Source organism: Lissotriton helveticus, chromosome 2_1, assembly GCF_964261635.1.
Source record: "Lissotriton helveticus chromosome 2_1, aLisHel1.1, whole genome shotgun sequence".
NCBI lineage: Eukaryota > Metazoa > Chordata > Amphibia > Caudata > Salamandridae > Lissotriton > Lissotriton helveticus.
Window position 1 is genome coordinate 1,636,715,564 of NC_136059.1, and position 16,089 is coordinate 1,636,731,652.

General features: G+C 47.9%; 1 protein-coding gene across 3 annotated transcripts in view; it reads right to left on the reverse strand.

Annotated features, from left to right (window-relative positions):
• The window catches only part of SEC24B (SEC24 homolog B, COPII component), a 722,844-nt gene that overhangs the window by 242,838 nt on the left and 463,917 nt on the right, over nucleotides 1–16,089 (reverse strand). For all 3 annotated transcript variants that reach the window (XM_078676584.1, XM_078676585.1, XM_078676583.1), the window contains one exon: nucleotides 38–213. In XM_078676584.1, the coding sequence (XP_078532710.1) occupies nucleotides 38–213 (176 nt within the window). The remainder of the gene's footprint in view (nucleotides 1–37; nucleotides 214–16,089) is intronic.

Below are 16,089 nucleotides of genomic sequence, written 5' to 3' on the forward strand. Positions count from 1 at the left end.
TAAGATAAAACGTAATATACATTCTACCATACCATACCTGCTTTAGAAGAGCCAGGATAAAAAGAGGAAACAGCTTCAGCGAGATGGGCGCTAGAAGCGTAGATTGCGGCCGGTGTGAAAGTGTTGAGCTGTATGCTGATAAGGAATCCACAACAGCATTTAGCAGGGCATCTTTAGCATCAGATAAACTTGATGAAATTGAACGATCAACAGCTTTAAATCAAAAAAGAGAAAAAGCATTGCTTTGTCACATAAAAATCACGTTTGTGGTGCTAAAAATAAAAGATCACTTCACAGGTACACCTTGATGGATTGTTACTTAACGACTGTAGGTAATTCTAATTTATTGAAATCTACTGCCCATCATAAAATAATGCTCCATTCTAATTTTTTTGTTCTAACTGTAGACAAAAATTATTTTCTTTTAAAAAGGTTTTGCACTATAATCAAACCTCTCCAGAAACTTGGTGTATAAACCAAAATTTCTTATGACAGTTAAATAATATGTCAATGGAAAACGTGCGTATCTGGTGCTACATGGTTAGGAAAGGAAGTGACAAGAATAGGGTTTACGGAACAATAACAAACATCAATGGTAAATTCAGCAGTCACTAACATGACCGTGCTCTAATCCAGCAGCTGCAATCAAATATCGGCATACAAAAAAGTATGGAGACAACTTGTCTTAATAGTAGAGAAAGGGATCCTGACAAGGAATGTATTGAAACAGAATATATCCTTATAGCCCACGGTAGAGGGCTATGCCAGCTATTAAAGGCCCTCTCCAGCATTAAAGGCCCCAAGCCGAAGGTGAGGGCCTTTAACAAAGGAGAGGGACTTTAATAGCCGGTATAGCCCAGCTACGAAAGGCTATAAGGCTATGAGGGCAGAATGTTCTAACAAAGCAGAACAAAGCCTTATGGGAGCGTGAGGGGATTGGAATCCCCTCAGGCTCCCTGAAGCCTTTGTTCACAGCCAGAGCTGTGAACAAAGAATCATTGGAATGTTGGAGCTCGAGGCTTATACCAGCCATTATAAGCCCGGAGCACTCCATTGTTTTCAATGGAGCTCCCAACATTCCAATGTTCTAATATAGCCTTATAGCCCGCCGTAGCGGGCTATACGGGCTATTAAAGGCCCGCTGAATCGTTAAAGGCCCGAGCCGAAGGCGAGGGACTTTAACGAGACAGGGGGACTTTAATAGCCGTATAGCCCTGCTACGAAGGGCTATAAGGCTATTAGAACATTCTGCCACTAGAGGGCAGAATGTTCTAACAAATTAAACAAAGGGTTTTTGAAGCTCGAGGGGATATAAATCCCCTCAAGCTTCGAGAAGCCTTTGTAGAACATTGCAATGTTGCTCTGCAGGCCTTTACCGGCCCGTAGAAGCAGGGAGCACTCCATTGTCTGCAATGGAGCTCCCAACATTCCAGTGTTCTAATACTCAATATATATGCGTGGGGAGAGAACTCTACAGTGAAAATAGCATACAAAGAGAATACAATACAGAAGGCCCAAGATACCATGTGTAACGGTGTGTTTTATGTTAAACCATTATAAATGTCTTCATTTGTATTTCAGCATTTCATGCAAAATAAAAAATGTATACACTTCTTAAGAGAATATCCTTCTTCTTGGGTACCTTATGTAGCTTCTGGTGGATAGTGACATATACACTAGAACCTGACATCTACTACTGCCCTTGCTCTCCCCACATACTTGCCTTTCCCATAAATAGTATCTCAGAATTTTCTATAGCAACACCTTAATAATAAAAATAAATGTAGAAAGCTGTGCCCTTCACTTCGCATATGGACAACAGCTGCTATTAAGCGCCCATGGATGGTGCTTTTTCAGCCTTCAAAGAAAATGTTGGGGATCTCTGACAAAGGCATAACTTTATTAACTCAAGATCTGAATAGATCTGTTGTGAGCTTTACAGAACGAGTGTTAGCCCCTAAGAAGAAAGATAATAACAGAGGGTTACGTTTTGAGTTCTTAGTGCATGCACCTCTGGTGATAGTACTAGTTCCAAGTGGCTGTAACAGAAGTCTGTGTATCTTCTGCAACATTTCTTGATAGCTCAAACGTCCCTGTTGGAAAGTAAATGTCTGGTGATACAGAATAAAAAAAAGAACTGAAGATCAAGCCCAAGGGAGTTAGCATATCAATTGTCTCATTAAGTCAATATAACTCAGGCCTGAAATGGCAACCCCCTGGTCACCCCGGACTCTAGCTTTGAATGTTTTTCAGAAGCCTCTTGTCTGGTGCTTGTAATATTAAAAAACACAGTCATGTTGTCCTCACAGATCACTTGCATGAAAACATGAACTGATTGCAAGCAATGCCAAATAATAGTATTTGATTGGATACCTAATTCCCACGTTATACACTTGCATAAACGTGCATTGTTTTATCCCAAGAGCTGTCCTTACAAAACTGGAAACAGCAGAGGAAAATGTTTAAAAACCATAAAGAAAATAAATAAAAACAACTGCAACAAACGGCAAATTCCCAAAGGGAAAATGCTACTTATCCAGTATGCATCTGTTCTTGGCATGTAGAGCTGTAGATTCACATGCTTTGCATAAGTCTGCCATCTAGTGTTGGGTCCGGATGTTTTTGTTCGAAGGCGTCTTTTCCAGTCCAGAGGTAGTTGATGACTCCTTTCGGTTATAGGGCGCATGGGCATCGACTCCATTGTTAGATTGTTTTCCCGCAGAGAGTGATAATGGAGTTAGTAAGAGTAGAATAGAGATGTCCATGTGTATGTATATAAGTAAGATATTACTGGAACAGGTACAAGTACCCGAGGAGGTGGGAGGGCGCATGTGAATCTACAGCTCTACATGCCAAGATCAGATGCATACTGGGTAAGTAGCATTTTATGTTTGACGCATGTGTGATGTAGATCACATGCTTTGCATAGACTATACAGCAGTAATCTCTCAAAGTGGTGGCTAACCTGTATCTGTTGCAGTGGTTTAAAATAGTGTACCTAGAACTGCCTGGCCTACATTAGCTTATTGTCTAGCTAACACATCTACACATTAGTGTTTTGTAAATGTGTGTGGTGTAGACCATGTTGCAGCTTTACAGATGTCAGCTATAGGAATGTTTCCTAAGAAAGCCATAGAAGCCCCTAGTTAGCAAGTAGAATGCGCCCTAGGGGAATTGGTAAAATTCTCTTTGCTTTTGCATAGCAAGTTTGAATGCATTTAACTATCCATCGTGCAATACCTGACTGAGAAATGGAATTGCCTTTGTGTGGTGGAGCAAAAGAGTCAAAGAGCTGGTTAGTTTTACGAAAAGGTTTTGTCCTTTCTATGTAATAGAGTAATGCTCTTTTAACATCCAAGGTGTGTACAGCACGTTCTGCCACCGAATCTGGGTGAGGAAAGAGCATAGGCAACAGATTGGTTGATGTGGAAGGCAGAAACCATTTTAGGTAGAAACTTAGGGTTAGTGCGAAGAACCCCTTTGTTTTGGTGTCCTTGTAAAAATGGTTCTTCTATGCTTAATGCCTGAAGCTCACCCACTCTCCTCAGAGATGTGATTGCAATGAGAAAAGCAGCTTTCCAAGTGAGAAATTGCAGTTCACATATATGTGATGGCTCAAAGGGTGGATCTATTAGTCTGGTGAGAACAATAATAAGAGTGGCGCAGTCTTGGTGGAATAACTCTTTTGAGTCCTTCCATGAAGGCCTTAATAACAGGCATTCTGAAAAGAGACAGATGTTGTCTATTCTGAAGGTATGCGGCTACTGCGGTGAGATGTTAAGCGCATAGATATATTGGCTAAATTTGAGCGATGTGAATGTAGTAAATAGCAAATTATATTTTGAACGGAAGCATCAAGCGGGTTGATATGGTTGTTATCACAATAATTAACAAACCACTTCCATTTTGATGCATAGTAGCTCTTCTGGCCTCTTCAATGATATTCATAGTCTGGTGGAAGATTCAGATAACCAAACTCTGACTTCAGGTGCCAGATCGCAAGATTGAGAGGTTTGGGATCTAGATGTCTTATCTCTCCATGGCTCTGCGTGAGGAGACTGGATGTGAGATGTAATTTTTGATGAGAAGCTACTGAGAATTCCAAAAGGGTAGTGAACCAGGGCTGACAGGCCCAAATAGGAGCTACCAGGATTAGTGTGATGGATGTTTGTCTGAGCTTCCGAACCACTAGTGGAATGAGTGGGAGAGGCGGAAAAGCATAGGCAAATATCCCTGGCCAATTCATCCATAGAGCATTGCCTTTGGATAATGGTTGTGGATACCTGGAGGCGAAGTTTGGGCATTTTGTGTTTTGGTTTGTGGCGAACAGATCTATGTCTGGGAAGCCCCCCATCTGAAAGAACGGGAGGAGAACTTGAGAGGTTCCCACTCATGGATTTGTTGTCTCTGTCTGCTGAGCAGATCTGCAATCGGATTGTTTACTCCTGGGAGGTGTTCCGCTAGGAGATACATTTTTTGATGAGGGGCCCATCTCCAAATGGCTTGTGCAAGGTGTGACAGTTGGAGAGTGTGTGGCCCCCTCTGTTTCTGTATGTAATATATGGCTGTCATGTTGGCTGTGCGTATTAGGACAACTTTGCCTAAAAGGTGAGTTTGGAAGGCTTTGAGCGCTAGAAAGACTGCTAGCAGCTCTAGATGATTTATGTGGAGCTGTTTTTCCTTTTGACTCCACAATTCTTGAATTGTGTGAGTTTGGAGATGAGCTCCCCAACCACTCAGTGATGTGTCTGTTAGCACAGTCTGTGGAACTGGGTCGATGAAAGGCCGCATATGAAAGTTTCTGTGGATTCCACCACTCCAGAGAGCGATGAGTGTGGCCATCCACCAAAACTAGATCTGCCAATTGACCCGGAGACTGACTCCACTGACGTGCTAAACCAGTGGCGGCTGGTGACATTTCAATGTGGTGAGGCGTAAAATTATTGTCGTACCGCACTACGGCGAGCAAGTGTATCGAGCGAGCCCAAACAACCTACGGGAGGGTAATTTTGAAATAAGAGTGGACAAATGCTGCCTTTTCAAGCAATCTTAAGGAAGCAGGAAGGTTAATGAAGAAATACAATTAAATTATGTATCATTTAAGAAATTGCTGGGTGTTGGATTTTTTGGGGGAGGTCATTACACAGAGGACCACACAGATGTTGAGAGTGTGGCAAAAAAAGTATGGTAACAGACAGCAAGATGGAGTGTGGAAGAGAGAGCTCACCTGTGCTAACTTTTACAGTGTCCACTGTTTCTGACACCTCACACTATCCACCAATGCCACCTTCACACGCTGCCCATGAGAACCAGCTCATCTTTGCCCACCAGTGCCAGCTTCACACTGTCCTCAAGCACCTTACAGTGCTCACCATTGCTTGCTTGTTGGAATTCAGAATGCTGTGAACTGTCATATGAGGCTTCTTTGAGCCGCCACTGAATGATAAAAGAAAGGAAGATGCCATATACATCTTTAAAAATTCAAAACTGTTACCATGTTTGAAATGCCTAGAATACTATCAGCCAGTTTTAGGGTGAAAGTCCTGTAACTGTGTTGTTGTCCCTTTTTTTGTAGAAGACTGATCTCCCCCATTACTAATCAGCAGACACAAATTAACTCAAGAGGATCAAAGAAGGAGATATCGAGAATGTTAGGACATGTAGCAGAAACGTGAATAAATAGGCTTTGTAGACTGCAGGTTAGAAAGTGAATCAGGTAACTCGTTGGGTTAATGTGCCTATTGCGGAGCTCTACAGTTCATTAACAGCTCCGTTGTTTCAAGTCTTTAGAGTTTAGCGACTTCACTTTAAATACTAAATACTCCTAACACTGATCTGTGTGTAGCCTGCAGGCCCCATGTTCTAATCTCAGTCAGACATCTTAGTGGGTAAATGCATCTGCCGCAGAGATTTGTGTTGTGTACAACATATGGGTCAGTGGTTCCAAACACAAGGAGACAGATCAGTGGGTTGATGCACCTACGGCTCTGGGTCCAGTTGATAACTAGACCGACAACTAACACCAAGTGAGCACTGCACCCCAAGAGCCCTAAGGTTAAAGGAGAAAATGTAACCAATGAACAGATCACTTTTAAAGTTCACCTCGATTACACACAAGGCCGCTTCAAGCTCCATTCATCTAAGCCCTGCCCCTGCATTTTAATTTGTGTTACATTTGCTACCGTCGGCATATGTCCTGCATTCTCCTTATGATACGATGCACAGGGTGTTACACCACTTCCACACTAAACAACTGAGCAGCTGAAACAGTGCATCGGTCGGTGTCAAGGTAAAAGCATCATTCCACTTAAACACCCATCTCAAGTAAGCACATACATAGAGAAATATCGTAGCGCCAGAAAAACCGATAAGCCATATACAAATTGCTACTCACACACACAAAAATTCCAAGCATTTTTTTCTTTTTTAAATAGGCTTAATGATGTAAAATTACATTTCTGGGGAAGGACACGCAGACAGCCAGGCACTCCATCTGCTTCCAGTTTCTGGCTTTTCAATATTTCAGCTCCAAGCTACAGTCAGAATGCCAATATTGATTTAATGTCGCCAGTGAGAGAACGGATTAGATGGAGGGTAGGGTGGGTAAGTACATTAAGGGAAAATGAGACAGCGTGGGAGACCGGGCAGTTTTCTTTACACATGCCACGGAAGACGGGACCATGCAGTGGGGTGAAGGGAGGGGGAGATCTCATTTAGGCCCTGGCACGGACCCGGCAGTAAGCAGTTAAAATGATAATGATGACATTGCGAGGGAAGAGCGGGAGGAGGGGATGGCTAAGGCCCGCTGAATCAAAGCAATAATAAAGAAAACAATCATCTTATCTTCGACTGAAGGAAAGCCAAACCTGTGACCAGACTTGTGATAGGTGTCTCTCCACTCTGTCGATGCAAACGCAGCTTTCTGCCGCCTTCTCAGGAATCCAGCAGTACAAAAGGGGGTGGTGATGGACGGAGCATCTGAACCAATCAAACACTCACACCCAGTCAACAGATCTGGGTTTGATCCATCACCGTTCTTTAGCCCACTCTGCCACCCCAGTTCAGACATGGCCATATGCAAATCAGTCTGACCCTGTGCCTCATGGGAACAGTCCAGCCCGAACTGCCAAGCCATGCCTTCCCTGGACCGGATTCAAGCTTCCTAGGAACGGTCAGCAACTTGTTTTCTGCAGCTCTTTCACCATTGGTTGTGTTCGCATTGGGACGTATTCTATCTCTGAAATTTATGCTGATCCACTCTGAACAATGCAAACTGATGCATGGCAATCATGTCTAGGGCCTTGAGCGTTGCAGTAACGGCTCCTTTGCAGCTGCTCCTTCCAAGTTTTTCTCAGATCCTTCAGCCACCATGCCTGGCACCATCCCCGGATCCATGGCACGCCACCTTTGGGGCAATGCTCTTGCTCCTGACCATGGTTATACTCTGCCCCTTCGATTCTTTAGCTCGGCTTTCTATACCCCTTGCGGTGATTGGGTTGCCTCATTGCTGTAGCCAAGTAGTCAATAGTTCACAGCCAGTGAATACAAGTCTATGCACAAAAAGCAACCACTGCTGCCACTACCCAATGCAAAGGGACAGAAGTACTTAGTTCATCTTGCACAAGTAGTTTGTGTCATCAATTTGATGCCTAAAGAGAGGTAATGGAGGCCTGGGGCTTTGTTCTGGTGGTAGGCGTTTCAGCAGTGAGTGCTGTAGTCCAGTTTAGTGCATAAGAAGTCAGTCTGAGTTCCTGAGCCCTCCCATGTGAATGTCGAAACCATATGCACAATACCTGTGAGCCAGAAGCCCATCCTCCCCAGTCAGCCGTGGTGCTGCCGCTCTTCGCTCCAAACAACCGCTACCCACCAGCTGGTAGCTGCTCCAGCCTCTGTCTGCCTTTATGTCACCCCTGCAGCAAAGCCACTCCACGCTAACTTAGCAATGGTTGCTAGGGTGGTCCCACAACAGCAGGCAGAGGCCTCAGTTGGGACTAATGTGCTACATGTCCTTGTAGGTCACACTGTTCCGGTCCATAACCCTGTCAGCTATGGGATGCTCTAGAGAAGAACATTAGTGAAGAAGAATTAACAGAAGCAATCTGGAAACTGCACAGTGGGAAAACACCAACACGTAATGGCATTTTGTTAGAATTCTTTCAGCACATATCACATACCACTGTGCCGACACACATGAATGAGGAGGCATGGACAACCAGCAGGCTGTCCCTAGACGAATGCATGTATGAAATCACAATGATATATAAATAAACCGGATACAACACCTACCCTATGCACATTAAAACACCCTATCTTACTATAAATACTAAAGCTCGAATTTGTCGCCAAGATACTGACAACTGGGGTGGTGAAAATTATCTTTTTAATAATCCATTCAGATCAAAGTGGCTTTAAGCCAGATGAATCAACCATAACATCAGAAGTCTACAGAGCAAACTGGTGTTGACTGGCTGGTTGTGTGGGTGTGGGGGGGCTTTGGCCCTGATGCTGGTAGACTTCAGAAAGGCATCCGCTGTGTTGCGGTGGGATAGGAATACCTATTTGCTACACTAAAAATAGTCATGATAGGTCCAAAATTCAGAAAATACACATAGCTCCTGTACACAAACCTAAAAGCCAGATTTAGGATGAATGGTGACATCAAGAGTGCCTCCCATGCAAAGGAGTACACCACAGGGGTGTCCTCTCTCCCCTTTGCTGTTTGCTAGCCATCGAACCATTGGCGGAATGGCTTAGAATAGATGCACCACTCCAGGGCTTTAAGTAGAATGCAGGAGCATCAGACCACATCTGATTGCACGTCGAAGAGCTATTTATCTATCTTAACCAATCCCAGGAATTTGGGAAGCAAGTCCTACAAATTCTGCAGGTGTTTAGGTAATACTCTGGATTGGTAGCAAGCCAACCGATATCTGTAGCGCACCCCCATTGGACTTGGGATTGAAGACATGGCCTGAGCCCCAGGCATGTGGATATTTGTGAATGGGAAGTGGCGATGACATGGGAACATTACCTCAAATATCAAGCAGATGGATTACATAGTGATATCAGGCTCTGGACCACACTTCTGTTGTTAACAGGTAGAGCGGCAAGAATTAAAATGCTCTCTTTGCTGCGCCTCATCTCTCAACTACAAAATTACCTATACAATATTCCCAGATAGGTTTTCACTCACAGAAACCCATCTGTAACTTTCAATGAAGTGGCATTCCTCCCCAAAAAAGCAATAATAAAGTGTTATAAATCACAATATGATGCAAGTATTATGGCTGCAGATATCAAATCGAACTACTGAGATTCATACTTAATAGTGGTTAATGAGGCTATGGGCAATGTAGGCTCTCTGCATTAACTCTATGGGGGTTAGGTCAGCCCTGGGCTCTCACCTGCTACCAAAGTGGTCATACAGATATGCGGGAAATGGAGTAAAGTATAGGCTGGCACACAAAACTCAAAAGAAAAGCTCCCCTCTAAGTGGGCATCCACCTTTCCAAGTGAAAAGGTTACAGGAATTCCGCGTTTGGGATACCATCGATATCTCCAAACTAAGCGATGTTATGTCAGGGAACCCCATTTCTACCCTGACTTCCAGGAAACATATAATTTCACAAGGATAAGTTACTTTAGACTTGCCTGATCACAGCCCATTGACACCAAAACTATTGATGGGGTGGGCTTTGGCTAGGAAGAAAGCATCTAACTACTATAAATCGCTGGCGATAAATACACTAGACACTATCAAAAAATGAAAATCGTGGTGGGAGGTGGTGTGGTTTGTTAATTTAGTCGCAGGATTTTACATGGCTCAGTTATGTTTATGTATGTTTCTTTATTGCCAATAAAAATATTTGGAGAAAAATATATATTGGGAGGGAGACTTGGGGAAATTACCAACGATGAATGTCAAAAAGCCAAAATGGCACATAGAGTGCCAATGTAAGCACTCCAGGGTCTTGAGAGAATGGATTTAGTACTGGGGAAATGAACAGTAATTGAGCCGCAATGAGTAACAGGCGGTTTAAATAACTGGGATGCCGTACAATGAGGAAGACCTTAATAACTCCAGGAAATTTTGGGTAAGTGGTTAATGCATGTTAATGATCATAAAACTTACCTGTGTTACATGTTAAATATAAAATTGGAATGGTGCAATAGCTGAGATGATACCATGATGTGTCTTGATGTATAATACTTAAGAAAATGATTTTGCTTCAAATAAAAAAAAATTAAAAAGAGTGCTCTGCCAAAGGAGTATTTGTTTTAGTTTGCCTTAACTTTCTCTCTTGCTACCCAAATAATTTTCTTTGACGTTAACAGTTCAAATGTGGTGTCATAGTTGGCTCCATCTGCATCACCGCCAAAGGAAATTTCGACTGAAAGGGGCATGGTGCTTTGGTAGATTTCAACGATTTTTTGGGCACCAGAGCCTGTGCAAGGTAATGGATTTGCTGAAATCAGCAAGCTGACAGAAATGTACTATCACAATGGGGGGTGGGGGGGGATGGCCCACAGGGTACATTAGCTGGTCTGAACAGGGATCTGATGGACCTAGAAACTTCATTCTCATCTTTTTCAGTGTTGAGATCTCATCAGATGATGAGGAAAGAGTACTGTGTTAGGGAGCAATTCTGAAACTCAGTAAGGTCATGGGAATCAGATGATTTCCTTGAGGCTAAAAACCCTACGGTGGTGCTGAAGATATATTGCTTGGGAGGACAATGTATGAGGTGAGGATTCTGTGGGAAGATTTATCCATCAGAAAAGTGGAAGCATAAGTTGTAATAATTTCAAATATCAAGAATAAACTTGAGATAAAGTCCAGGCATTACACTTCTGGTGTCAGAATAAAAAATAATGGAGGAAAGATGGCTATTTGTAGATCTGTTCAAGTGTGTTGAAGTACCAGTTACTTACCTTCGGTAACGATGTATCTGGTAGAGACGTTTCTACCCGCAGATTCCTTAACGTAGAATTATCCCCAGGCGTGAGACTGGATCCAGAAAATCTTTCTTTTCCCAGCATCTCTGTCCGCCGGGAGCGGCAGCGCGTGACTCCGCCCAGACGTCGTCCGGGGGCGTGATGTCAGCAAGGTCACATAAGCCCCTCCCCGGCGCGCTGACATCAGTTTTCTTCCGAGAACTTTTCCACGCCACAACGCGGAGCCATCACAAACCAAAAACTGTGATAATATGGGAACAGTGTGCGAAACAGCAGACAAACAAAAAGGAAGGAAGCGAATGGAGGGGAGCAGCCCATTTGGGAACGTGCAGGCACCATGGCCCCAGAAGTCACACAAGGGAAGAGCAGTCCCAGCCGCTGAAAAACAACCCCGCAAGCAATACAACAATCCCCTGGAGATAGGAAAAGCATATGAAAAACTGTGCAGCAGAAGAAGCCTGCAACCACAGTCCATTAACAGGGAAAGACAGAAGCGCAACGACAATTCACCCCAAGACAACACCACTAGGGGGAGTTGTGTCCCCTGAAAGGAGCCAAGACTGAGGCCCAGCCAAGAGACCAACTCAGAGGACTGCCCATGAGCCAGAAACTTTAATCAAGGATAAAGGAGAAGGCCCCCCACGGGAAGCACCAGAGAGTAGGGGCGCAAGATCACCCATGAACCTACCAGTTACGTACCAGAAAGAAGGAATGGATGCAAACCCCCCAACAAGCATCCAGCTAGGGAGGAGTGAAAGAGGGCACTCACAGAAGACAAGGTACCCAGAGGCAGGCGAGTGCGGAAGAGCAAGCCAAGGCCCTCGCAGAACAAGGAGGAAGGGTGGGTCGTGAAGGAATCTGTGGCTAGAATCGTCTCTACCAGATAAATCCTTACCGAAGGTAAGTAACTTGTACATCTGATAGAGACTACTAGCCGCAGATTCCTTAACGTAGAATAGATACCCTAGCCATACCCACAGGGGAGGAGGGTCTGCGAGAGGGCCCCACCAGCCTGGACATAACAGGGGGTCCCATGGGGGACGAATCCAACGGCCAGGGTGAGGAGCCCTGTCCCCCCAGGCAAGGGGAACCCCTACAGCAAAAACACCACCGATCCCAAGGGGATGCGGAAGGAAGAAAGGAAGAGGAAGCCCGTTCACACTCCGCGGAGGAAACAGGGGCAAGGCAAGAGGAGGCCGAAGCACCCGACGCCTACATCAGGCAACAAAAACATCCATCCAGGGCCAAGGCAAGGAAGAGGAAGAAGATCCACCCAGAAGCACCAGGGAGACGAGGCAGAAAAAGGGCAAGTCCCCCCTCACCACAAACACATCCCGCGAAGAGGGCAGCTGATCCCACCACAGGTAGAAGTCAATAGACCAGACAGAATAGCGCCTACAGCAATAAAGCAGGCGGAAGCAGAAAGAGCAGTCCGGGGACACCCAAGAAGACCGGGCAGGGTGTGCCTGAAAGAGGGAGGAACAGAAATCCATCTCAGCCCCCAAGACAGGGAGCCAGAAGGCGAAGAAGGCCCCGGACACACCTCAGGAAGGGGTCCGCACACATGACACAAAAAGACGTGGAACCGGAGCCATGACGCCAGGCCACAGACGGCAGGGCAGACCAGGCTAACAGCGCAGCGACCCCAGGGAAGGGTACCCCGGGGCGCCGCTAAAGGCATTCCGACCACCTGCAATGTACTTTAATGCCAGGGAGAGCAGAGACCCAAAGGCGACCACAACTCCCAAGCACAGAACAAGCTATATAACAACTACCGCTACCCCACCTGGGGTATGTTAGTCCTAAGACATGGGAACCCTCTTAGGAAGAAACTTAAGCAGCAGAGGACAACAGAAAGAACCGCGGGAAAGAAAACACCGCAGAAGGCTTGTCAAGCACCAAGAGCAAACAACAGAAGTACTAATCTCAGGGCCAATCTGGTGCAGATAATCCAAGCAAAAAGACAGCAAAAAAGGCCGGCCAGCAGCCAACAGAGCCACACTCCCAATAAAAGAGGACTCGTAGGCACATGAAACACAAAACTGGGGCGACCCGCCCCAACTAAAGAACAGCGCCCAAGAACCAGATCAACCTACAGACCATTGAGGGGGAGGAGGAGGAGGAGGAGGCCGAAGCCCGGCAAGAACCTCTGGATGCCCGAGTCTGCTGGCGCGTGGAACAAGAGAGTGCCATCGAAGGGAAAATCCACCAGCCATTCCCGAATATTTTCCGGGAACACACTGAGCCGGAACCAAGCATGGGGACGAAGGGCAACCGAAGACGCCATGGCACGACCAAGCACCTCCGCAATGTCCAGAGCGGAGCCAAGAGTAAACGCCGCCAGCTCCCAGCCACCTAACGCGTGGTGCCGCAAGTCAACACCATCACCTTCCTGAGAAGCTTCAGATCCAAGGGACTCCGCCGAGTCCCACAAGCAAGAGGTGGCCCTCGCCAACACACATAATATGTTAAGGGCCCGCAGAGCCGCACTGGTCAAGGCGAACATATTGCGCCCCCAAAAACGGGCCTCCTGTGATGGTGGAGACAATAGCGATGGCAGGGAGGGAAAGCCGGTCCGCAAAAGGGGCCCACTGGCAGAGGGGTGGATGGAAAGGCACACCGGGTCACGCGGTCCCGGAAGGTGCCGGTGCAGAAGGTGTTGGGGCACCGGATCCCGCGTGGCGGGGCGCCCCCAAGCTTCCATCAGAGAAGAACAGAGCGAACCCTCAAAGGGAAGCAGCAGCTCCCTCCCACCAGAACCCTGGTGAAGAACCTCCAAAAGATGATCCGCGGGGAAATGAGCAGCCGGATCACCCATGCGCAGAATTCCCACAGCCATGGAAACAGCACGAGCGAAGGCCGCACCCGCCTATGTGGGGCCGCGCGGTGGGGAAAGCAGCTCCTCTGTCGGCGACGGCTGCAAGCGAAGGCGGCCATCCCCTAAGCCAATCAGAGTGGAGAAAGGCCAGAAGGGAGAAAGAGGTGCCGAAGAATGGGGGACCTGTGGTTCTTCTGGCGAAAACCACGGCCGCGATGACGGTGAGGAGCCGGCCTTCGATGACGCCGGGGGAAAGGCAACGACGCGGCGGCCCGTCTCTGGCGAGGACGACACCAGCAAGCAACCAACCTCCGGGGAAGAGGGAACGTCTGAAGACAAATCCACGACCCGACGCCTGTCCGGAGCGGTAGAATCCGCAACTTGGAGCAGGGCGCCGTCGTCGTCCAGCATCATTGGAGACACCGGACAGGCCTCCGTCACATCACACAGTGCCGGAGACCAGGGCGGGCCGGAGCCGAGGCGGCTAAGGGATGGCGCAGGTTCGACCTCCAACGAGGCGGCCGCCTTGGTGGAGGGACGAGGAGCAACCGGGGAGTGGGAAGGAACCCCCGCCAGCCTCGACCTATTAGTGGGCAAGGGGGGCCCGTCGACCCCCATGGCGGCGGCAAGGCAACCGCCTGCGCGCAAGGACGAGAGGGACCCGGGGAATGACAGGGAGACCCCCGTCAGCCTCGACCCACGAGGGGGAGAGAGGGGTTCGCCGACCCCTGTGGTGCCGTCAAGGCCGACTCAACCTCCGACGAGGAGGCTGCCTGCACGGAGGAACGAGAGGGGCAAGGGGAGGGACGAGGGGTCCCCAGCCAGCCTCGCCCCATGACGGGACGAGGGGGGTTCGCCGACCCCTGTGGCGCCGCCAGGGCCAGTAGCTGCCGGCACCATAGCGGTATCACCTCGGCCTTAGACAGGATCACCTTGTCAAAAAGCTGAGAGGGGCTCGGGATGCGACCCGAGCCCCGGCGACCTCCCGAGACGCCGCAGAAACTCCTGTAGGAGTTTGCGGAGAAGCCGGGGCACCGTGGTCTGAAGGAGGGACCCCCGAAGGGCCCACCTTAACGGCACCACATCCTCCAAGCCTGGAGCCGGACCAGTCGGCGCCGGGGGTGCCGCTGGCGATGCTGCGGAAGGCCCCGCACCGCGTGTCCGCTGACGTCCCAGGAGGGAAAGAAGGAGGAGCCAGTGAGGCCTGCAAAGCAGCCGAATATACTTCCATCTGGGCTCTCGACGCCCCCTCATCGGGAAACGGTGGATAGGTGGACGTTACGAGGGGCTGCATCACCCGCGGAGTGCACACGCCCCCAACAGGCCAGAAACCAGCCCTCGGAGACAAACTGCGACACTTACCGACAGGGAAGTGACGCTCTTGCAGCACAGGAGAGGGATGAGGGCGACAGCGATGACCGCTTAGAAAACCTTCTGCAGAAGATGATCGAGGTGACGAAGCCGACCTGGACATGCGAGCCGAGAGAAGCTTCATCTGGCGTTCCCGCCGCGACTTCGGCTTCAACCGTTGGCACGCCTCGCAGTCAGTGGAGCTGTGATCTTCTCCCAAACACCACATGCAAATGAGGTGAGGGTCCGTCGCCGACATCAGGCGTCCACAGGACAAACACGTTTTAAAGCCCGAAGGCATCCGCACACTGTTCCCACAAGTCACTACGCAATAGCGAAGGGAAAGGCCCAAACAGGCCCAGAGCACAAACCGGATCTGCGTTGCACGTGGAAAAGGAAAAAACTGATGTCAGCGTGCCGGGGTGGGGCTTAAGTGACCTCGCTGACGTCACGCGCGCGGACGACTTCAGGGTGGAGTCACGCGTGCCGCCCCCGGCGCGCAGAGATGCTGGGAAAATAACATTTGTCCGGATCCAGTCTAACGTCTGAGGAGAATTCTACGTTAAGGATCCTGCGGCTAGTAGTCTCTATCAGATAAAAGGCACAAGTGCGCTATTGAAAATGCACCCAGGACCCATTTGACATGAAGGCAAGATGTAACAAGACCTATTGGCTATGCCAATGCTTGTTCTTTAAGGAAAACAGGCTGCATTAAAAAAAAAATGCTTTATTTAAAAGGAGGTCTGCTGAGTCCAGTAGGCCACAGTCCCTGGGAAGGCCAGCTATCCACAATGGGGGTCGCAATTTGTGACAGCCTCTTTAATATGCATGAGGCATGCAATTTGAGACCCTATTGGGAATCGCAAAAAGTATCTCAGACACTGTTGTGCATTGGTAATTGCGACTAGCAATTTGGTGCAATTTTCGAGTCGCAATTGCCAATGATCGTACATCTGGCCCTAAGA